This window comes from Triturus cristatus, chromosome 8 (genome assembly GCF_964204655.1).
Source record: "Triturus cristatus chromosome 8, aTriCri1.1, whole genome shotgun sequence".
Lineage (NCBI taxonomy): Eukaryota > Metazoa > Chordata > Amphibia > Caudata > Salamandridae > Triturus > Triturus cristatus.
In genome coordinates, this window is record NC_140591.1 from 752,129,066 (window position 1) to 752,154,551 (window position 25,486).

The window sequence follows — 25,486 nt, forward strand, 5'->3', positions numbered from 1 at the left end:
ATTGAGCTTCAGAGTCCCTGGGATTCACATGTTGCACTTTGGCATTGGGGTTAAAACCATGTAGGTTGTTAGTCTCAGGGACAGAGACAGAGGATGTGTGGCCAGTTCTAGGTTGCACTATTTGATGAGAATGAGACTGATTGGACTTTTCATGGCGATCATACAAGACTTGCACTTTGTTCTATAAAAGCGTCAATGTGACAGAAAGGAGGATTGAAGTTCCTTCAGGAGTGCTTCCACTTTGATGAAACAGGGTTTACACACACTATGAATGGCTGAATTAAAGGCGTGATCAAAGTCGTTTTTTTAAGACAATGAAGCGGATGGCAAAACAGCTTTAGAAGTTGTCTTACTGCTCCTGGCCTCTCCATTTCTGACTTTGTTGTCATTAAGTTTGCGTCTAAGGAGAGTTGAGATGGAGGCATTTAGAGAGGATCCGGTGGAGCAAACGGTGATTTTATAATCCGCGCTGACATGTACGACACAAGAGTTTGTATTAGGAATAGAAGTATCCTGTTGTTGAGTTATCGAAACTGGAAGATCAGCACCTCCCTCCAATAATGAAAGAGATACGGGACATGACTGGACATTAATCATCCTGCACAGTGTATCAATACCGGTTCAAGCTCCATAGAAATAGCTTTCATCATGGCACAGCTTAAATAGGAAGTAATTAAAGTTGATGCAGCAGCTCCCTTGGGACCCTTCACAGTGGGCTGAAGGAGTCTTTTCTTCCCCATGGTTAACAAATTGAATGGTAATGACGAAAAACGTTTAAATCAACAGGAGAAAGATAAGACGGAATTGATCATACCTTAATACGGCAACAGGAAGAACAAAATGCCAAGAGGGTGAGCCCAGCCCAGCCTTGTCCGGCCGCACATGGGCACAGACAGGCCTGCCCTTGGCTTGGGCTTTGCCCGGGCACTGCGGAAACGCAGAGAACTTCCACAGTGCTTGATGTGTAACAGGTGGGGATTATAGGACGCGAGGTCGGGTCCCCAGCGGCTGCCGTCTGCAGCAGCTCTTCACACTGGCGATAATAGGTCTCCTTAGTGCCATCCATGTGGCCCCAGAAATGGAAGCCTGATAAAGTCAGTGCAACATGCCCCGGTGACAAGGATGAAGACAAAGCAGCCCTGATATAATCAGTTTTGAAAGGAGTACAAGATGAAGCAAAAGTTACATTTCAATCAGCAAGAGGACACAGACAGACAGACAGAAGTTTGCAGCCCTCAGAAAGAACACTGTAGTACTAGTCTGCTAAATCAGAAGCCAGTAAACCAAGAGAGGAAAATAAGAAGTAGTTTTTACAAATGCCTCCCATAACATCATACATGTAGCTTGTCTTGCACTGAGTAGCAATCCTGAAAAAATGATCTCTGGTCACAAGGAAGCAACAATAGTCACCAAAGGTAGTGGGTCTGGAGGGGAAACCAGGGGTGAGGTGGAGGGAGGACATGTGCCCTATAACTCTCTAAACCACCCTTGACAAGACACGGGGTATATTGGGGGGGGGGGGGGGGTCCACGGCTCCTGGATCAAGCACATGGTGGATATGGTGCCTTTAAGGAAATTCTTCATTCACTGGACGTCTGAGGTACGAGCTATAATCAGAGGACAATGTTGTCTAATTTTCAGCATTCAGCTCAAAATAAATACTATATCAACAATTCTGAAAGCCTAAAAAATGGATCCTTGCAAAGGTACAACAATATTATCTTTCAAATCATGCACCACTCAAACTCCTATGAAAAAATGAAACTATGTCAATTCCTGCACAAACAGTAAGCTGCACTGATCACTCAAAGGGGGCTTCCATTCAGGACTCCCTACCTTTACCCAAAAAAGCCAATTAATGCGTCCTTCAATGGCAATATCCAGCTTTAAAGGCTTGACAACCAAATGTGTGCTTGTCACTCAAACTGAGGTGGTAGTAGAAGGAAGCTGTGCTGACTGATCTCAGGCTGTGGGATTCAAATACAAATTCAGGCAGCAGAAGTAAAGATCAGTCATAGCCTGGATTGTTTCATGAAAATATTGACTTACAACACCCTCTACGTACAGCATCATGATACCAAAGACATCCATGACTTAAATCTCAGACACTGATGCATGCATCCTGATAAAGGAATGAATTTTATTACCAATGTCTCTAAAACCACAAAGACCGCGTCAATGAAAGCTCTGAGGAATAAATTCCCAGCATGGTTTACAGAGAAGGTAGGCCCTGCCCTTGTGACTGTAAATTGATCAGGAGTTTAAGCATCCAGAGTGGGGCCATGAAAGGCTGCCTTACACAGGGATGTGGTTGCAGAGATCACTTAATGTTTCTAAAGGGATGAGGTGATTAACACAATTTCAATGCAGAAGGTATGCCATTGACCCTATGCAAAGACACATTTGCCCATGCATGTCTCAATTCAAGCAGATAATTCTGTGAACCTAGAAAGCGGTCTGTAAAGTCGAAATGGGCAGGTGTTAAGATTTGAAGATGAAAACACCTTCTTTTTAATTCCATTGCAATTGTTCATGATGGTGACTGTTTTATTACAGCGTCATTTTTAGGTCAAGCCTGGGCAGCACATGTGCTGCTCTGTGAGGCATGCTGTATTGGAGTATGCACTTGAAGCCCCGCCCACTCTCTCCCGATATTTGTCATTGGCTTGTGTCATTTTCCTTCGTATATGCTGGCTTCTGATTTGTAAATAGGCTTGTTAGACCCCCCCCTTAGTACCGCCTTGTCTTCATTTGTAACCTCCCATGAGGGCATCTCCTTTTACATGTGTTGCTGCTCGGTAGGCTTTAATTACAGCCTCCGGGCACTATTTCTTTAATGTTTTTCGCATGCCTGCTGTTGCAGGCAGGACACGCTCGCTAGCAAAATCTTTTTTATTATTTTTTTACCTAGTACAGCACACCACGCTGATAGTGGCAGCCGTGCCTTTGCTTTACTTGCCACGCCAAACGTGGCCACATGTTTTTTTTTTTTTTACACTATTTTATTTTTACAATGCCCCATGCCACACTTACACTTTAATGTCTGCCACGCCCCTTTCCTTAAACAAACCCAGTCTAAGGAAAGGGGTGTGGCCGCCATTAAAGTGAAAGCGCCGCATGGGGCGGTTTTACAAAAAAAAGCATTTGTTTGTCAACTTGACAAACAAATGCTTTTTTTGTAAAAGCGCCCCATACAGCACTTTCACTTTAATGGCGTCCACGCCCCTTTCTTCAGACACGGCTCATCTAAAGAGAGGGGCGCAGTCGATAATAAAGTTAAAGCTTTGTATGGGTGTATTTACCAACTACCATTTGTAATGCAATAGGTGTTGCATTTACGAAACTCAAGTAAATGTGAGACTATTGCATTGCAAATGCTTGTTCTTTTTAGTCCTTCATGAATTTTTCACTTTAAAGATTTGTCCTTTCCTCTTTTACCTCTGTCTATTATATATTTGTATTCACAGTATATGTGTGCACTTTTATTTAAATCTAATAAATAGCAGGAAGCTGAATGCAAATAAAATGAACCAAAACAACTTCCTAAAATATCTTCATGAATTCCAACAGCTCTCTCAACACTTTCAAAGCTGGGTCACTGGCTGCACTACAGCTAGGCAGATTTCTTCTGTGCCGCTGCAATCACCGGGTATAGCATCCTTCTTCACTACTGCTGTAGAAGACACAGAGCTTGACCTATGTACCCCAAAGAATTCACATAATTAGCATGGCAACGAACACAAGGGTAATTCTAACAAGCACTGGCAAAGCCAGCATGCCACGCTTTTCTTAAAAATGCAACGGCAAAGCTGATGCATATGGCTTTTTGTTAGGGGAAGCGTTAAATAAAAGCAGCTCCAACAGTTCTAGGAAGAAAACTCCATAATGAAGCAACCTCTTGGGCTACAACAATATGAGTAGAGTCACTTCGATGAATGCATTTCATTAGGAGAGTTAAGCTGTACCCTCAAGTAAGGCTGTTAAAAAACGAAGTTAGAATATTAAGTTTGCGTTACAAGTGTGAACTTAAACATGTTATACAGATAAACATTGCATTTCAGTGCGGCTGTCAGAAATCTTACGAAAAGGACGACTTCCTTGCAGATGATCATCTCAATAAAAACAGAAGTGCCATGGACCGCTGTAGGAATCAAATCAGTAAAAACACTAGAAGTAAAAAAAAAAAAAACACCTTCACCAAAAAGTTGAAATTGAATATACCCTTATGGATTTGGGGTGAAAGCAAGAAAAAATAAGTTTCTGGTCAAAAATCGCCTTTGAATCTGGCTGTTTTGAACAGCAATTCCCAAATAAGTCAGAGGAAAATATGAAGTGTCTGACTGGCCTTGCACTGTATGATATTACAGGGCAAATGCAGGCATTCCTGAAGCGATGGGGGCAGTTCTCATTCTGCCTTAGTTCAGTGGCACCACTTCCCTAATTATTTTCAAATTTAGTATGATTTTTAATAGTGGGGTTATTCGTGAAATCCGCTTGACCTGATTTGTTAAATTTGGCTGCATAAAAATAAATTGAGCCTAAAAACCTTGCTCTTGTAGGAACGTTTGTCATTGTTTAATTAATTTACAATTTTGAAAAAATAAGTTTAAAAATGTTTGTGGGATCCCACAGATAGTCTACTGTTTGAGAATTCAGTGAGAACCCCTTCATGGATAAAGTTTATATTTGGAAAGTAAAAGTTCACATAAAATATTACTAAAGTCGCATGGGAACTTGTGGGGAGGCAAAGAGGGCGGATGGTCTGAAGGGTTAGTATCAGGATAAATGTGGTCTATCACAGCAGTTCAAAGTGGAAAAGGTATTACAGGGGCTTTTTACCAAACATAACGTCAGTCAGGTGGTTAAATGGGCTAAAATGAAATGTGCACTGGTTACCATACATGCTGAAGTCAGCGTGGGGTCTGCTGTATTATAAAGTGGTGGCTCCTCCACTAAGGCGGAGAAGTGTCGCCCCACTGAAAAAAGGAAAAACAAAATAATAACTAAGGCTCCCAGTTTTCCGCTTTTTACTGATCTTTACAGATAAATACAGACAGAAAACAATGTGTTTCCTGTCTGTATTTATTTTTAAAAGCAGAAAAATACTGAAAATTGTGTTTTTTGTGAAAGACTCTCCATGCTGTATTTCATGAATTCCAGCCAAAAACTGAGCAGATGGACGGACAGGGAGTTACAAAACAGGATCAGATTTCCTTAAATACAGGCATAAGTTAACATATATTTGTAGTATAAAGCAAATGTGCACTTATAGTAAGTGTTTTGTTTGTTTTGGCATTCTTTTTTGTCCTCCCCCCTCCACCCCGCCCCACGGGTCTGGTAGCAGCCGCTACTGATATTATAACAAACCAGAAGTGTTCCATCAGCATACCTTTATATTTATTCCAAAAGCAGAGAGGTCTTGACGCACCACATCACAGGCTTGTATAAGTGGCTCTCTTTCCCGCAGGAGCTGCTGCCTTTTCTCTTTCTGCTGCTGCTTTTCTGCCGTTGGCACTGAAGTTTGGTCACTGGCTGAACCTTCATGTGCAGCGAGGGCATAATTTCGCACTTTGCTGCGGAAGTCTACAAGTTCATCTATAACTTTGTGGAGCATAGCAGAGCTTCTTTCTCCTGCAACAACCTGTAAACAAACTTTATAAAATTAGCTGTAAAAGGAAGTAAGAGTAATTACTGACCAAGAGCCCTAGTTCTTAACCCCTTGCATGCCCGCCCCTTTCCCTGCCCAGTGCCGCGCTTTTTATTAGCGGGCGGAGTTCATGACGAGCTGGACTCGTCATGGGCACAGCGCCACCACAGCCCATGACGAGTCCAGCTCGTCATGGGCACTGAAGGGGTTAAAACAGCCTCTGCATGATAAATTTGTGTTTGTGATGAATGTATATGCATATGATCGTGGTGGTTTGGAAAGCTTCAAAATATATAAAGCGAGTACATGAACATCCCATTATGCAAACCAATTGATGACTTTAATTCCATAACAATAGTTCCAAACATGGACGTTATTTCCATCAAGCTACAATTATGCAATTTTTTCCACCACCAAACAAGGATTGGTAAAGCCAAGATGTCTGGCATTGTCCACCAGCCTTTTGGCTTGTCAATACCTTGTTTTTCAGTAAAGTCCCTAAGATCTGACTCCATCTTATGTAGGCCTCGATTCCATCTTGACTACGGGAGGCCGCCATTTTCCCACTCTCAAACAGAAATCATCATGTTTCCCCATTTATGCAGAATCATTGTCATATCAGCTGTTGGATGCAATTGTCGCCTGACCTTATCTTTCTAAGAACTGTGAAAGCGCCAAGCCCCTCGATTGATGACACAGATGCAAGCAACAGGGCAACGTTTGTCTGAGTTAAATGTCCGTTTTCCTCCATGTCTAGTGCAGTCTGAATTAACGTCCTTTTACCATATATGTTCATACGGGAACAGCTAGGATGCATACCTTGATGCACATAATCTATACCAGACATTCGTAAACATATGTCAAAAATTCCAATCTCTGATAAGGTTTAGTATATATGAACAACCACTTGTCAGGTGAGGGCCTTTAGCATAGATTATCGCCCAAGATCCTGCCTACTGCTGGCACACTTTGCACTTCGAGGCTGCTACATCCCACTTGAAGCTGATAACGCTGAGTCCCGGAGGAAGACTGACTGCTACTGCAGTGTGTGTTTGCCCTTTGCGGGGAACACGGTCTCTGCTGATAAAGGCTGCCTTTGCTGTCAACAAAGTACGCAGTGCGTCTTCTCTCTCCAAGAAACTCTAGACCACAAGTTGCTCTACCTTCCATGCTCTCATAGTATAGTGCAAAGAAGTGGACGTTAGGATGTTAGTTTCTAGATGACATTCTAAATGACATTGTAAACAATACTAGAAATTTTCATTTTATTTGTGTTATTCATAGCATGCCTTTTTGCTGTTTTTATAATAATCTGTGTAGTTATTTTAGATGTACTGAGAAACAGATTGTTCTATAGTAATAAATACTTTTTACTTAAAAGTGTTTATTCTTTTTAGGACAGTGTGTGTGATACTGTGAATAACGAAATAAGGTTTGTTTCGGTTTTTCACTGTGCCCCTGAACCCTTTATGGGATTGTTAGTAACCCAAAAGCAATACTTGTATGTCAATCACACATTGAATAGTGTTTTGTGGGGCTACAATAACCTGTCTTTCACATTCATCCAGTGGCGGCTCCTCCGCTAAGGCGGAGGAGTGTCAGCCCACTCATTTTCATAAGTAAAAAAAAGGAAAAATCATGATAATAACACGTTATTATCATTTTATTTTTCCTTACTGAGGCAGTTTTGGGGGGGCGGGCCGGGCTTGGCTGGCTCACAGCCAGCAGGGGGAGGAGTGGTTCATGCACTTAAGTGCACAGGACAGTTTGGCAGGCCGTCTTGGGCTGGCCAAACAGTCACGCGCACTTACCATATTCCCTACCTGGCTGTAATGCACAGCTTGGGTGGAGAACATGCCCGTGCTCCCACTGCCTGTCTGAGTGCTGAACGACGTCTCTCAGACCAATCACAAGGCTGCTGTCATGATGACAGCTCCCTGGTGATTGGCCTAGGGGAGCCTGGGTGCTTCCTTCTTCTCGAGGAGAGACAGAAGTGGAATCTCTATTTTTTTCTTTCATTGACCCCCAACTCCCCCCACCCCACCACCCTCAATCTGTACCCGCTGCCTTCATGGCTGGTGCATTGAACTTAGTTCACCCATGTCAACCGTTGGTAGGAAAGCACACATTGTAGAGTTATGTTAAACTCATACCTTATGCAACAGTTTTGTCATAGTTTTGCAAAACGTTATTGTTGCAGGAGCGGCTGGATCCACAACAATCCACAAAAATTTTAAAAAAGTGGGTAAAAGCAAATACACAGTGAAGTTAGCTAAAGGATAAACATGACTCACCCACTGCCCCATGCTGTATGGTGTAATAGGCGGAAGAAAAATATGAGTGACACAATACCAGATCAATGAATGAGGACGGCTAGTTGAAAGCCCCAATAAGTAAATATATCATACATGTGATTTTAGTAAGATGAAAAGGTCATTGCCAACGCCAGACCTAACAACGGATTTTATTAGATGCGCCTGCATTACACTCCATCTTTCACTACAAAGCAGAGTTGTTTGCTTAAATTGTGTAAACATGACTTTGTAAGTGTGTTTGTGCATCTGTATATATTTATTTATAAACACACATAAATACAAAGTCAGATTTAAACATTTTAAGCAAATATATCTCTCTCCCGCCATATATATGTTCACTGGAAAATGAACGTTTACAGGGACGTTATAGTTAGGCTCACTAATAAGATCTTGTTGTATGTTAAAAAAACTTAAAATTCACTGAAAAACCCGGGCCTAAACCTTCATTTAAAAAAAAAAAAAATACAGGTTACCTCTCAGGCAGAGGGTGCATGGCATTTAAAAAATAGGACATGTGTATTTAAGTTTGACATTTCTGTGGAAAACATCTAAAGTCGTTTTCACTGGCTATCTCTCCCATAGATTAATACTGGGTTACCTTATTATACTTAATAAGTGATAACTTCAGTTTGGGAACAGACAGAGAAATGTGTATCCTACTCATTTGAACTGTAAATTAAAACCTCCTTTAATTGTAAAGTCTGATTTTGAGATACTACCCTGAAAATGCCACTTCTAGAAATTTGGCATTTTTCTGCTTAAACCAATTGTGCCTTTCTGCCAGTGCCCAGGGTAACATAACTGAGAATGAGCTGAAAGTGCAGTTGGCCAAACTGAAGTTGGCTGTAGAGGAGAGAAAGGCTGAGGCAGAAACAGCCTTGGCAGAAAGAAAGGTAGATATGGCCTGGGAGGGAGGCAGCTGCTGCCAGGGCCCTAGAGGAGAAAAGTTTGGCTTTGGAAGCGAAAAAGGCTGATTCATGAAGTGAGTCAGAAAGAAATGGACTTGAAGGCAAAGAAGCTTGCAAAGTCCAGTGAAAATGGTGGCAGCGACAATCCAGTGTCTGAATGAGGTAAAAGGGACCACATCCCAAGGACCTAGTGCCTAGTTTCGGGGGGGGGGGGGTGAATAGACACGTGCTTTGAAGCTTGTGAGGTAGCTCTGGAGATGCTTTGGGTCCCTGAGGAGGATTGGGGCACCAATCTCGGGAGGCATATACCCACTGAGGAAAGGGATTCTCTGTTAGCCCTAGGGAAGGGTGACAAGATGAAGTGCCCACTCACGAAGGAAGCCCTTGTTAGGAAATATGGTCTCATCCCTGAGAAGTACAGGTTGACGTTTACTGACAGGAAGAAGCTGTGTGGATTTTGTAGATTACTCCAGTAAGGCACTAAATGGTCGGGTGATAAGGCAGTAATGTGGGTAGTGTAAGGAATTGGACAATCTATTTTTGAGACTGTACATGCTCAGTAATTGCTTTACAGAGCTGTGCCAAAAACCTTATTGATTCCAAACTCACTGACCTAGTGTGCTTTTGAAGGAAGTGGACCTCTGGATCAGCAGCATGGAAGTCACTCCAAGAAGGGTGGTTTAGGTCCCTCCAGGCAGACTGAAGGAGAAGTCCAGGGTAAAACAGACAAGTCTCACAAAGGGCCCCAAGCAAGTATGAGGGAGAAGGATTCCCTTGTCCCTTCTGAAAATAGGGGTGGAGGCTCAGATCGGTGGAGGCCCAGGGGGCCCTTTTTTAAGCCTAGGTGCTTTGACTGTTCCCAATTACGGCACACACAAGGGGACCATGTCTGTATAAAGATACCACCCACTGGTAGGAACTCTACAGGGGCGGACAATGTAGCCTTGGCGGAAGTAGTCCCCAGGAGCAGAGGGTAGAACATGTCCTTGTATCCCTTATTTGGGAGATAGGCTCAGATGGTAAGTTTGTGATCCCTGAGGATGGGAGTCATCTCTTCCACCAGATCATAGTGAATGGGAAACATCACTATTCTGAGAGATTCCTGTGCAAGCCAGACCATGGTGGTGGAAAGGCAAGTTACCCCAGATCAGTACCTCCCAGGATACATGTGTAGGGAAACTCAGGCCCATGGGCAGGACGTCTTCCGCCCTATTGCCCTAGTGTCCCTGAAATGGGGCGGGGAAGGAGTCCAGTGGGTTAGAGTCAGTCCCCAGATGACCACTTACTGCATCCCATGAAATGTGCTGCTGCTGCCAGTGATCGAAGAGTTGTGTGGGGTGGCTGCCCAGAGTGACCCGAAAGCTCTGGTTCCTTGGGCACTACTCCCAAAGGAAGAGTACAGAGGCCCATATGGAGAGCAATGGGTAGAAGGCAGTGTAGGACCAGTGGATCAGGGTTTGACCAGCTCTGACAGAAGAGCACCCCAAGACTGACCCTGGTGATGCCACTTCTGACCTTGAGGTGCTGCCGGTGTTGTCCCAGAGACAGAAGACAGGAGGCCTGCACCAGGGAGACGTCTACATGACACAGACAGAGTTTATCACTCTTGAGGGGGTGGTGGTTCCCCTCTGGAAGTCATGGCTTGTCAGGCACTTGTTCAGCCACAGGGTGCAGATCCTAGGCTGAGAGGCCAGTCTCAGGATACCACCCCTAAGATGGCAAGGGAGTAGAAGTAGGGTGCATAACACCGGGGGCTGTTGCACCCCATTCTCTGAGGATCCTAGGAAGTCTGGGAAACCTCAGGAGGAAGTGGGATACTCTTTTCCAGCTGCAAGGCTGGAAGTGAGGCCTGCTGAAGGCTCTCGTTTGGAGTGTCCACCTGGCAGTAAATGGCCTGGGGTCTGGCTCTTGACACTGGCAGCTGTCAGTGGTTACTGTTGGTTGTGGCCTTATGGGCAGAGTTTTCCTTGGGCTGGAGACAGACGTCTGACCCAGGGGACAGAATGGGCCACATCATGGTGGTACGGTATACCTACTGGGATGCATCTGTGAACAAACTAAAGTTAGGAGTCTCATGGGTGGGGTCCACCGATGAGGAGAAGGGTTCCCCATGGGTCAGCCCAGAGGCTGAGGAGGGTGTTGACAGAGGAACCATCTAGGTTCAGAGGGGCATACAACTGTGAGGTGCCACTGCAGAAGAGTCCCATTGTCCACGTTCTACTGCCACAGCAGATAAACCACCGAATTACTGATTAGTAATCCCTAGCTTTCGGCTGGAGGGTGGTCATGTTGGTCTGGGCCATCTTGCAGGGTCACACCAGATTTTTGCCTTCCTTTGCTGAATCAGTTTTTTTAGATTTTAGGACTCTTTATCCTGCTATTCACTGGTAAAGTGCTTGTGCTCTCCATTGAAAGCATGGTACATTTGGCCTACATCTGATTGGTACATTTAATTTACTTGCAAGTTCCTAGTAAAGGATACTTCATGAAGCAAGGGCCTGTAAATTAAACGCTAGTAGTGGGCTACAGCACTCATTATGCCACCCACTAAACAAGCTCTGAAAAGCATGCCTCAGGACCGCCATCGCAGCCTGTGGTGCAGTTTTAAACTGCCATTTCGACCTGCCAAAATAAAACTTTTGCCAGGCCTAAACCTTCATTTCTTTTGCAAAATATCTCTATTGGATTTTACAAGGTACCAATAGTGTGTAACCAGCACAGGGCAGAAGCCCAACATACAACTAGTAAGTAAGTCCTAGGCATAGGACAACAATGCAACCTCCCCCGCTTCAGGAAACAGCATTAGAATAACTGCAAACAGCAACAACATCTTATGAAAACTTAATAGAAGTTCAACTGTCCCACAAAAGGCAGTAGTACGTATTAACACTTCCTCCCTCCCTCTTCTTCACTACGGTTAGTCATAGGGCGTGCCTCCCCCCCCCCCCCCCCCCCAAATCTGGAAAAATAGAGAAGGAGACAATAAACCTTCATTGTTAATACTTAAAAGATACCCCTAAGGTAGGTCTTAACCACTGCTAGACCAGGGTGCATGGTATTTAAAAAGTAGGACATGTGAATTTAAGCTTTACATGTCTGACAGTGAAAAACTCCTAAAGACATTTTTCACTGTTGTAAGGTTATTTCTCCCATATACAAACACTGGGTTACCTTATCAATTAACCTTTAATGATAATTAATATACATTTCCATCATGCACACCAGTGCTCCATAAGAATATAAGTAAACTGTTTCATACCTGTCTGCCTTCCAAAGAAATCCCAAGTGTATCAAAAAATTGTTCAATGTAGGAAACCATAGTCCCATATACAACAGCACTTGTAGGTGATCTCTCAGTTTCCTGAAAAAATACAAAATTACAGTCACTCTATCATGAAAAATTGGAAATGACTACAGCACAATAGAAATGTGTTCCTATGTACCACTTGCTACCACAGTTTTGCCATTTGTTGCCATATAAATAACAACAGAATCCAATAGTACTCCAATAGCTGAAATTGGGGGATGGAAATCTGACACTTGTCGAAGTAACCTGCCAATACAATATACAGCAAAGTAGACTGGTTTTCCAGTTTTCTTTTTCTTGATTGATTCTCCAATAAGTGCAAATAACTTTTGTTTATTCACAACTCACTTCTAAACTTCCACCACAATTACTTAAAATGGCTTAATAAAACCTTGGCATGACTGTAACAGGAAGAACAGAAATAGGTGGAAAATCAGCTGTTGATATCCTGAAACTCAAACACGGCTCGTACCAACAACTACTGGCAAACTATGCACATATGAGAGATGGCGCAGTGCCATTGGGATTGTCATTGGCATGTGGTGTCCTTTTCAGGGTGCTTGAGATCCTTAATGCCGCTATGTAACAGAAGCCTGTTGCAGGATCTTCTTCTGCTTCATTCCCAGGATTGCTGGTCACCTTGTATTCTCACTGGCGTTGTGTGGGGAGTAGGAGAAATGTTTTTAGTACATGTTTGAGCTGTGGCAACTCGCTCTGTCCTATTGCCAGTTTTTTCCCAGTCCTAGTGTTGTTGTGTTCCGAGGACTTTACCTAGAAAGGCTAGATGTTTAGGCAGATGCATTCCGTAACCTAGCCCTAAAAATAAATTTCTTACCTTCTGTTACTCCATTTCTTGTAGGGACTCTAACTGCACATTCCTCACATTGTGATTTCCTCAGGGTGCCAGACTGCATCCGGATAGTTTTGATAGCAATTCCCTCGTGTCTCGGTACATTGTGTCATACAGCTCCATGTCAGATCTGTCCCTTCCAGGATGTGATGTCTGAGGCCACTATATCTGCATCACCTCTGCATGCTCACAGCAGTTTCTATCTGGTCTCTGTCCGCTCCGTCAACCCCAGAACCCACAGAAATCAAAATATGCAAGTGTGCAGATCTCTAGATTGGGCTATTTTAATGGAATCTATGAGTCCATTCCACAGACTGTGCAGGAAGGTAGTTCGGTGATGAATCCGTGGTTAGATAGAGTCCTCACCAGAAAAGGCATTAACAAAGAGAAATAACTTGTTCTTCTGATAAGATATTTCTAATCAAAAATTCCTCACCTTGGGAAAACATACCAAAGTAGTAGCTCCCCAGATGGTGGGCCTGTGGAATGGCTGAGATGAGGAAATTCTGCAGGGTAGAGCGGACAACTCGGAAGTCTTGCTGGACCTGCCCATCCAGGCATTAGTGATTTGTGAATGTGTAGAGGGACAACCACGTAGCAGCCTGACAGATGTCCTAGACTGGCTCAATGCCAGTGCAGTGGTAGCAGCCTTCGATCTGGTGGAATGAGCGCACAAGCTTCTCGGTTCGGCTTTTCGGCTAGCCCATAGCAAATCTTAACACGTAAAACAATCCATCAGGATATGGTTCTTTTTTACAACACTTTCATTTTTTTTAGCACTAAGGGAGCTCCGAAACGGTTGATCATCTATATGATGATCTCTGGTCGGATCAATGTAAAAACTGAGTGCCATCTCAGGGTCAAAATGGTGGAGACCTTCCTCTTCCTTAAAGATGTGAGGTGGAGCGCTAAAAGCCGGCAAGGTGATGGATTGCCCGAAGTGGAAGGGCAAACTGCTTTCGGCAGAGATGCCGTTTTCATCTGGAAGACCAATTTGTCCAGGAACAACGATGTGTATGGCTGTTGGACGTTACAACAAACAAATGATGGACGGAATGCTGACAATGCATACATTCTCCCCCAGTCAAGAGATCTGGGTTAAATCCATCGTTCTTTTGCCCACTACACCACCCCAGTTCAGACATGGCCATATGCAAATCAGTCTTGACCCTGTGCCTCATGGGAACAGTCCAGCCCGAACTAGCAAGCCATGTCTTCCCTGGACCGGAATCAAGCATCCTAGGACCGGTTTCTGGCTATCAGCCGTCATCAGCCAGGATAGCTTGACTCCAGTGGCGTAGTGAGCACGGGTCCCACGTCTGGGAATACCCATCCCACTTAGGGCGAAAAGCGTTACAACAAACAAATGATGGACGGAATGCTGACAATGCATACATTCTCCCCCAGTCAAGAGATCTGGGTTAAATCCATCGTTCTTTTGCCCACTACACCACCCCAGTTCAGACATGGCCATATGCAAATCAGTCTTGACCCTGTGCCTCATGGGAACAGTCCAGCCCGAACTACCAAGCCATGTCTTCCCTGGACCGGAATCAAGCATCCTAGGACCGGTTTCTGGCTATCAGCCGTCATCAGCCAGGATAGCTTGACTCCAGTGGCGTAGTGAGCACGGGTCCCACGTCTGGGAATACCCATCCCACTTAGGGCGAAAAGCGTTACAACAAACAAATGATGGACGGAATGCTGACAATGCATACATTCTCCCCCAGTCAAGAGATCTGGGTTAAATCCATCGTTCTTTTGCCCACTACACCACCCCAGTTCAGACATGGCCATATGCAAATCAGTCTTGACCCTGTGCCTCATGGGAACAGTCCAGCCCGAACTACCAAGCCATGTCTTCCCTGGACCGGAATCATGCATCCTAGGACCGGTTTCTGGCTATCAGCCGTCATCAGCCAGGATAGCTTGACTCCAGTGGCGTAGTGAGCACGGGTCCCACGTCTGGGAATACCCATCCCACTTAGGGCGAAAAGCGTTACAACAAACAAATGATGGACGGAATGCTGACAATGCATACATTCTCCCCCAGTCAAGAGATCTGGGTTAAATCCATCGTTCTTTTGCCCACTACACCACCCCAGTTCAGACATGGCCATATGCAAATCAGTCTTGACCCTGTGCCTCATGGGAACAGTCCAGCCCGAACTACCAAGCCATGTCTTCCCTGGACCGGAATCAAGCATCCTAGGACCGGTTTCTGGCTATCAGCCGTCATCAGCCAGGATAGCTTGACTCCAGTGGCGTAGTGAGCACGGGTCCCACGTCTGGGAATACCCATCCCACTTAGGGCGAAAAGTGTTACAACAAACAAATGATGGACGGAATGCTGACAATGCATACATTCTCCCCCAGTCAAGAGATCTGGGTTAAATCCATCGTTCTTTTACCCACTACACCACCCCAGTTCAGACATGGCCATATGCAAATCAGTCTTGACCCTGTGCCTCATGGGAACAGTCCAGCCCGAACTACCAAGCCATGTCTTCCCTGGACCGGAATCAAGCATCCTAGGACCGGTTTCTGGCTATCAGCCGTCATCAGCCAGGATAGCTTGACTCCAGTGGCGTAGTGAGCACGGGTCCCACGTCTGGGAATACCCATCCCACTTAGGGCGAAAAGCGTTACAACAAACAAATGATGGACGGAATGCTGACAATGCATACATTCTCCCCCAGTCAAGAGATCTGGGTTAAATCCATCGTTCTTTTGCCCACTACACCACCCCAGTTCAGACATGGCCATATGCAAATCAGTCTTGACCCTGTGCCTCATGGGAACAGTCCAGCCCGAACTAGCAAGCCATGTCTTCCCTGGACCGGAATCAAGCATCCTAGGACCGGTTTCTGGCTATCAGCCGTCATCAGCCAGGATAGCTTGACTCCAGTGGCGTAGTGAGCACGGGTCCCACGTCTGGGAATACCCATCCCACTTAGGGCGAAAAGCGTTACAACAAACAAATGATGGACGGAATGCTGACAATGCATACATTCTCCCCCAGTCAAGAGATCTGGGTTAAATCCATCGTTCTTTTGCCCACTACACCACCCCAGTTCAGACATGGCCATATGCAAATCAGTCTTGACCCTGTGCCTCATGGGAACAGTCCAGCCCGAACTAGCAAGCCATGTCTTCCCTGGACCGGAATCAAGCATCCTAGGACCGGTTTCTGGCTATCAGCCGTCATCAGCCAGGATAGCTTGACTCCAGTGGCGTAGTGAGCACGGGTCCCACGTCTGGGAATACCCATCCCACTTAGGGCGAAAAGCGTTACAACAAACAAATGATGGACGGAATGCTGACAATGCATACATTCTCCCCCAGTCAAGAGATCTGGGTTAAATCCATCGTTCTTTTGCCCACTACACCACCCCAGTTCAGACATGGCCATATGCAAATCAGTCTTGACCCTGTGCCTCATGGGAACAGTCCAGCCCGAACTACCAAGCCATGTCTTCCCTGGACCGGAATCAAGCATCCTAGGACCGGTTTCTGGCTATCAGCCGTCATCAGCCAGGATAGCTTGACTCCAGTGGCGTAGTGAGCACGGGTCCCACGTCTGGGAATACCCATCCCACTTAGGGCGAAAAGCGTTACAACAAACAAATGATGGACGGAATGCTGACAATGCATACATTCTCCCCCAGTCAAGAGATCTGGGTTAAATCCATCGTTCTTTTGCCCACTACACCACCCCAGTTCAGACATGGCCATATGCAAATCAGTCTTGACCCTGTGCCTCATGGGAACAGTCCAGCCCGAACTAGCAAGCCATGTCTTCCCTGGACCGGAATCAAGCATCCTAGGACCGGTTTCTGGCTATCAGCCGTCATCAGCCAGGATAGCTTGACTCCAGTGGCGTAGTGAGCACGGGTCCCACGTCTGGGAATACCCATCCCACTTAGGGCGAAAAGCGTTACAACAAACAAATGATGGACGGAATGCTGACAATGCATACATTCTCCCCCAGTCAAGAGATCTGGGTTAAATCCATCGTTCTTTTGCCCACTACACCACCCCAGTTCAGACATGGCCATATGCAAATCAGTCTTGACCCTGTGCCTCATGGGAACAGTCCAGCCCGAACTACCAAGCCATGTCTTCCCTGGACCGGAATCAAGCATCCTAGGACCGGTTTCTGGCTATCAGCCGTCATCAGCCAGGATAGCTTGACTCCAGTGGCGTAGTGAGCACGGGTCCCCACGGCTGTTGGACGGACAGGACATGGGGTTCACTCTCTTGCCTTGCAGATGTCATGGTGATGTGGAACATGGTCTTCATGGTCAGCAGGAATAAAGGTCAGCTGTGCATCAGTTCGAAGGGAGTGCACATCTGGTAAGTGAGAACCCAAATTAAGGTCCCACCGCATCACAAAAGATGTTGGCAGAAACATGTGGTTCAGCCCTTTCAAGAAAAACATTACAACACTTGATTTGAAAAGTGATAAGTGCTGCAGCAACAAATGATGGACAGAATGCTGAATGAATCTAACATTCACCCCAGTCCAGAGATCTGGGTTAAATCCATTGATCTTTTGCTCACTACGCCACTCCAGTTTGGACCCAGCCATATGCAAATCAGTCTTGACCCTGTGCCTCATGGGAACAGTCCAGCCTAAACTGCCAAGCCAGGTCCTCTCTCAACCGGAAACAAGTATCCTGGGACCAGATTCGGGGTAACACCCCATATCAGCCAGGCTAGCTTGAATCCAGTGGCACAGCTAGCAAGGGACCCACATCTGGACATACCCATCACACTTAGAGCGAAAAGTGCTGCCGCAACAAATGATGCACAGAATGCTGAATGAATGAAACATTCACCCACAGTCAAGATGTCAGACGACTTTGCATCTAAGGGTTGGATGTTACAGGTAAAACAATTCTCCCAGCATTTGGTGCATACCGTTTTGGTGGGTGGATGGCTGCCAAGATGATACCAACCACTTTGGAAGGAAGATCAAAAGCCATCAGCTGTCACCGTTCAGTCTCCACACATAGAGGTGCGAGTTGTGAAGGCTTGGATATAGGCCATCAGCCCTGCTGCTGCAACAGATCTTCCCAATGGGGCAGCCAGATAGGAAGACAAATGCTCATGGCTAGAAGTTCCAGGTGCCACAATCTCCTCACTAAGTCCGGAGCCACTAGGATGACTTGGGCCCAATATTTCTTGATCTTTTTCTGGACTCTGGGTAGGAGAGGTAGGGACGGAAAGGCATACAGGTCTCCCCAGCCACAGCTGAAAGGGAAGGAGTCTCAGAGGGGATACTGCCTTGGGTACTCCAAAGCTGTGTCTCAGCACATTCTCAGCGGTGGTGAATAGATGGAGCCACGTTTCTCCTCATTGCTGGAAAATGCCCTGTGGCACCGGAGAGTGGCACAGTGCATGATCCGCTAGGCAATGCCGACTGGGTTCATATGCTCTGGCATCTAAATATCCTGCCAGGTACTGGGCAATCAGGGGAATGTCCTGAGCGTTCAGCCACTTCCAGAGATGTAGCGCTTCCTGGCACAAGACCCACAAACTCAGTCTGCCCTGTTTGTTGCAATACCACATGGCAGTTGTGTTATGTGTAAGACACGTACTCATTCCTCCTTGATGGTCGGGAGGAATGTCTTCAGTGCCAAGTCAATTAATCAATCAATTTAGATTTGTAGAGCATGTTTGTCACTCCGGGGAGTAGCTACTCTATCAGCCAGGTCTTGAGTCCACTCCTGAAATTGGCGGAGGTTGTAGAGTTCGGAGGTGGATGGGGAGGTCGTTCCAGGCTTTGGCGGGGAGGTGAGAGAAGGAGCGACCACCTGCTTGGGTACGACATATTCGAGGGACGGTGGTGAGGGCGAGGGAGGCAGACTGGAGGTGTCTGGTGGTCTGGTGGAAGGTCAGGCAGTAGTTCAGATATTCCGTCCCGTGTTGTGGAGGGCTTTGTAGTCGTGCGTAAGCAGCTTGAAAAGGCATCTCTTCTTGACAGGGAGCCAGTGCAGGCTACAGAGGGGGGGGGGGGGGGGGGGCATGTGGCAACGTCTGGGTAGGACCAGGATGATTCTAGCTGCTGTGTTCTGGATTGTTTGGAGGCACTTGAGGAGGAGGAGCGTGGTGGTTTCAGCATAGAGGGCGCTCTCGTTGTCAAGTTGACTGCTGATGAGGGCATGAGTGATGGTTTTTCTAGTGTCGGCTGGGATCCATCTGAAGATTTTACGGAGCATTCTGAGGGTGTTGAAGCAGGTGGAGGCAATTGAGTTAACCTGATGTCTCATGGAGAGTACGCTGTCGAGGATCATTCCTCGGTTGTGGGCGTGTGTGGTGGGGGTGAGTGCTGATCCGAGGGCAGAGGGCCACCAGGAGTCGTTCCACAGTGAGGGCGGTCTTCTGAAGGAAAACACTTCTGCTTTATTGGTGTTGAGTCTGAGGGAGTTGAATCTCATCCAGTCAGCGATGTCAGTCATGGCGTTCTGGATGTTCACTCTGGTGGTGTCCGTGCCTTCAGTGAGGGAGAGTATGAGCTGGGTGTCATCGACATAAGAGATGATGTTGAGACAGTGGCTGCAAGCAGTGGGTGCCAGAGGTGTCATGTAAATGTTGAACAGTGTGGGGCTGAGAGAGGAGCCTTGGGGTAAGCCACAGATGATGCTCTTGGGGTCGGAGCTGTATGGCAGGAGGTGGATTCTCTGAGTACGTCCGGTGAGGAATGAGAATAGCAGCTTGAGGGCATTGCCGTAGATGCTGATGTGGTGAAGTCTTTGAATGAGGAGGTGGTGGGAGACGGTGTAAAAGGCCGCTGAAGGGTCAAGGAGAATCAGGGCTGCTGACTCGCCATGGTCAAGGATGGCTCAGACGTCATCCATGGTGGCTATAAGGGCGGTTTCTGTGCTGTGGTTAGAGCGGAAACCGGATTGAGAGGGGTCGAGCAGGTTGTTGAATTCCAGGTAGTCGTGAGCTGGCGGTTGACGGCTTTCTCCAGTACCTTGGCTGGGAAGGGGAGGAACGAGATGGGGCGGTAGTTTTTGAGGTTGGATGGATCCGCTGTGGGTTTCTTCAGAAGGGGTTTGACTTCTGCGTGGTTTCAGGTAAGGTGGCGAAGTGGGACACCGAGTTGCTGATGCTGGTGAGCCGGAGTCCGATTTCTTTGTGTCCGAGGTTGAAGGCGTGGTGGGGGCAGGGGTCGTTTGGAGCACCTGAATGGATGGGGGACATGATGGATGTTGTGGTTTAGGTGCAGAGAGGTGTCCAGTCAGTCAGTAAGTTGGTTGGGAGGTTGGTGAGAGGAGCAGAGTGGTCTGGCTGCAGAGGTTGGGGTTCGAAGTTTTTGTAGATGTTGGCAATCTTGGTGTGGAAGAAGTTGGCGAGTGAGTTGCAGAGGGACTGGGAGGGTTGGATGGAGTTTCCGACGGTGTCAGGGGAGGAGAATTCTTTGACGATGTGGAAATGTTCCTTGGTGCGGTTGGGTGGAAAAAGCGGCTTTCTTCGCTTTTCTGATGGTGTGGTGGTAGGATTTAAGGGCCATCTTGAAGGCTGTGTGGTTGACGAGGTCTCTGCTGGTGCGCCAGCGTTCTCTTCAGATGTTTGTAATTGTGTTTTTAAGCTATGAGTTCAGGGGTGAGCCAGTTGGCATGCTTGTTGGTTCTTCTGTTGCTGAGGGTTTTGATGGGAGCAATGGAGTTGGCGCTGGTGGTGATCCAAAATAATCACTCGCAAATCCAGCAGCTTGAAGTGGAGGAGGGCTTTGTTGGAGATCAGTGTTCTCTGATGCTCATCTCTCCCAGATGACCTCCTCAACCCAGCAGTGATGCATCCGTCACCTGTCAGTTTTGGGTGGCGTAGGGACAGCAGTCTGCTGCTGTTCAAACTGTGGTTGAGCAGTCACCACTGCAGGTCTTCCCTAGTCTCCTTTGACATCTGGATAGACTCTGAGCGGTCTCCTTGTAGCTGAGCCTACTGAGAATCCAGAGCCCACTACAGAGCCCAAATGTGCACCTTGGGTGGTCGACAAGCAGGATGCAGGGGGACAAGAGGCCCAGAAGCCTCAGAACCTCTGTCACTGAAAACCCAGGTCAAAGGTTTAAACACCAGATAGCCATATTGTCCTGGACTTGTTAAAGCGGCGGCAAGGCTCAGAAGAGCACCGTATCCACGATGGCTCCAATGAAGGGAAGCCGTTGGGAAGGAGTCAAGTGTAACTTTGGCACATTGATGGGAAACCACAACAATGTCAACAGATCAGCCGTTGTCCATAGGTGGCTTAAGAATGCTTGAGGCAAGCCCGCCTTCAGTTGTGAGTTGTCGAGATATGGGAAGACTGGTATTCCCAACCTCCGCAAATGAGCTGCGACCACCACCATCACCTTGCTGAACACTCAAGGGGCACTGGAAAAACTAAAGGGGAGCACGGAGAACTGAATGTGCTCCTGGCCTACCTGAAACTGCATGTAGAATCTGTGGCACTGCAGGATGGTAATGTGGGACTTGGCGTCCTGGATTCAGAGCAAAGAGAACTTGGGCCAGGACAAGCATTTCAAACTTGTCCTTCCAGAGGAAGGTCAGAGGGCGAAGATCTAGGATCGGCCAAAGGCCTTCATTTTTGTTTGGCACCAAAAAATATCGGAAGCAACATCAGTCCCAATCTTTGGGGCCAGAAGAGCTTGAACTTTTCTTCGGAGTATGGACAAATGATACTCCGGGAGATGTTGCGGTGTGGGTGACAATTCCAGGCAGTGTGATGTTTTGAACCAACTGCAGGAGGGAGTACTAGGGTTTGGGCAGCGCATTGTCCCTGGGGACCTGCATTATGTTGCCTTGTTCCTAAGCCTCTGCCTCAAAAGGACTGGAAGGTCTGTTGATACTGAGGCATGTACTTACATTGCCCCTGCTGGTAACCCCTGCAAAACCCTCAAAAGGGGAGAGTTTAAATGGGGAACTGCTGAACAGTTGATTTGCTCTCCTTAAATCTTTTTATGGCTGAGTCTGCTTTCGCTCCAAACAATCTCGTTCAATTGAAAGGCATGTCCATCAAAGACTGTTGGATGTCGAAAGAGAAGCCTGTGCAGAGAATCCATACGTGGTGCAGCACCATGCTGGTCCTGACTGCCCTACTCAGACAGTTTGTTGTATCTAAGCGCAAACTAATGCTTTACTTCGCTGTGTACTGGCCATCAGTGATGAGGAGCTGGTGGGTTGGGTGTATGTCATCCGGGACAGCTGGTAAGATGTCCATCACTCTGACCCACAAAGCATGCATATAACTCCCCAGGATGCAACTAGTGTTGACGGACCGAAGGGAAAGGCTGGTGGAAGAAAACATACATACGCTGGGCGAATGTGTCCATGCATTTTGACTCTCTGGCAGGATGGGTTGTGGGAAACAAATTAGGGTTAAAGCGACTTGTGGACACCTATATAACCAAGCTCTCCAGAATGGGGTGCTGAAGGAGAAAATATGGATCCCGGGAGCATGTCTTTGTGGCCTTACCATTATTAACTGGGGAGCAAGATCCTGGTTTCACTCATCCACCAGCAGCCCACCAGGCAATCAGTAAGGGCCTCGTTGAACGGAAGCAGAGGTTCTTGGTTCATTTTGCCTGGGTTAAGTAACTCAATTAAAACATTCATATTCACCTCTGCTGTGAGAAGGGTGAGATACAAAACTTCTGCTGCCCTCCTAATCACTGTTGCGAGGAGTCGGACTCCTCTTTTGCCATAGTTGGGTTAGGGGAGGAAAGACCAATTTCTGGGGAGCTGGCCAGTCCACTTTCATCCTGTAGATCCAGAAATAGGTTTTCGTCATCATAAGGGAGAACATCACCATCATCATAGTCATCGGTATGAAGTTGGGAGGTTACTGGGCCAGAGGAGGAGTACAGGCAATTCATTTGCAACCTCAGGGACAGCTGTTCTTCGTACTCTTTTGTCCAGGGATACTACTGTTCAGTGTCTGGGGAGGCCAACTAAATACTAAATTTAGGGGCGTTTACAAGGGAGTGACAGGTAGTGACCAATGGGCCTCTTACCTGGTGTGTCTACACCCTCTATTCTGCCCACCTCCTGTTGGAGGGGGCATAGCCCTAACCCTGAGTGGAGAAGTCCCACCATCTCCCTTTTGTGCCCAGAAAGAGCCCTCAGCAGTGGTCGCAGTCACTACCCAATGGGCTTCTAGGTTCCCTCTCGCTTGATGACAACTTCTGGTGTAGTTCCCAAGATGTATGGACCGGGAAACAAACTTTACGACGCAATCATTACATCGCACTACCTTTACAACGCAGTCATTACAACGCAACATTCTTACATCGCATGTCATTACAACACTGCCATTACATCACAAGTCACTACAACGCATGTCATTACAACGCATGTCACTACAACGCAGGCACTACATCGCATGTCATTACAAAGTATTCCATTGCAAAGCATAGTACCCCTAACCTATCCAACACTTACCCTACTGTTGCACTCACTGGAGTTAGAATAGTAATTTTTACCCCTACACTATCTAACACTTACCCTACTATTGCACTCACTAGAGTTAGAAAAGTATTTTTTACCCCTACACTATCCAACACTTAAATGCAATGTAATGGTATGCGTTGTAATGGTACGAGTTGTAATGGTATAATGCGATCTAATGGAATGCGTTGTAAATGTAGTTTCTAAAAATGCGTTGTAATGGCATGCGATGTAAAATAATGAGTTGTAATGGATGTTGCAATGTAAAAACTGTGTTGTAAAGGCATGCGTTGTAAATGTTTGCGTTGTAACGTCATATATTCGTATGGACCCCTCTCTTGGTGTGTGGAGCTTGGAAGTCCACCCTAGGGGGGTTGCTACCCGTGGGCTACAAGCTCCTGGTAAAACTGGTTCGGTCATTGATTACCCCTCTCTGTCCCCAACGCCAACCTGTTTCCCGAACAAAAGAGCAGCCCCACTCTATTGTGTTCACCATTTGACGTTCAAAGGTGGATTTCCCTTTGAAGCTCGCCTTTGAGGCCAACACCCGGTGTGGCTTCCAGACAGGAGGAGGTAACACCTCCTCCAGTGGTAGGCCTCTATTGTTACCTGTCCTGGGAGCCGTTGACACATCTCCCCAGGCGGGCAGAAGGCTGTCTCGTGGCCAACCTCAGCAAATAACCACTGGAATAATGGACAAGAAGGGAAACTTTCTAAACGTTGCATGTGGCAACCAGTTACAATAATTTCAACTCGGGGATCAAGTCAACTTTAATGTAACAAGTTGTTTGATACCTTGAAGTACCAACCTAGGTAGTCCCAATTTGAAGTTAGCACCATTGAGGGGCCAGCATGTAACTGTCTCTCTCCCAGTAACTATGCTGCACCCTGCCTTAGGACTCGATAGGCCTGCTGGAGGGCTGACTTCCATACATTAAATGGAGAGTTTGGGCTTTCCCATCGATTAGAGTGGCAAAGTCGAATTAGCAGTCTTAAACTGCCCCTCCAGGCTGCAGTGCAGACTGGGAGTCACATTTTACCTTGTACCACTCAGGGTGGAAGAATAAGTGCAGCAGTCCCCCTGAAGGGACACTCTAACTTACAGGCCCTGGGAATCCCTGGTGACATATATTAGGGACTTAAAAGTAAGTTAGCTTGTGCCAACTGGGAATAGGTCAATAAAACATGCAGGTTTAAGGGTCAGGGCGCTGACACTGAGGTTTGGTTAGCAGGCCTCAGTGCACTCTGAGTAAAACAAACAGCAGTATCTGTCCAAAGCTTTGGAGGGGACCATACAAAAAGAGCATTTTATTACAGCAATCTATTTCAAGATTGTCTTGTTTGGAAAGAAAGACTTAAGACTAACTAAGAGTTAGAGAGATTGCGTCAAGGCTGGACTTGTTCAGCAGTGAAGGATCTGCTCAGTGTTGACAGACTCAGGAACAAAGCCTTGGGAAGGAGATTATTAATTCTGTGGAGCAGTGTTTTACCTATAATGGACTTTATCAAGCATTTTGGGTTGATCTTTTCTTTGTATGATAATGTAGCCCTTAAAGATAGCTGTTTAGACTGGAGAGGTATTCTAAAGTCAAGGTGGTGAAGTGTGTCCACTGGGATGCATTACACATGTATGAAAGGGATAGTGACTTGTGTTTCAGTGTCAATGTGCTTCCTGAGCTTACCAAGCTTCTTCTTCAACTGTGTGCATTCTTTAAAGTTTTAACTTTTCATCCCAACAATTATCAAAGTATCCACACAGATTCCAAGTCTTTTTTTGCTATTTCTAAGCACAGCAATTGTGTATTTCCAAAAACAGACTCTTCCGGTAACGCCAACACGTTTTTCACTCTAAGGTATAGCAGAAGAGCAAGCTTACTCAAGATAAACCTTGCAAGACTTGCAATGATTTATCAAATACATCAGAATATCAGTTGTCAAATTATTTTGCTCATCATCCTAAGGCATTAAAAGTGAGGTCTGTTGTATAAAGCTAAGAAAGGCCAC

General features: G+C 46.4%; 1 protein-coding gene across 1 annotated transcript in view; it reads right to left on the minus strand.

Annotated features, from left to right (window-relative positions):
* The window catches only part of CARS2 (cysteinyl-tRNA synthetase 2, mitochondrial), a 442,315-nt gene that overhangs the window by 10,708 nt on the left and 406,121 nt on the right, over positions 1–25,486 (minus strand). The window contains exons 13-14 of the mRNA XM_085622177.1: positions 12,130–12,231; positions 5,390–5,641 (exon numbers count right to left, since the gene is read on the minus strand). Coding sequence (XP_085478303.1) covers positions 5,390–5,641; positions 12,130–12,231 — 354 coding nt within the window. The remainder of the gene's footprint in view (positions 1–5,389; positions 5,642–12,129; positions 12,232–25,486) is intronic.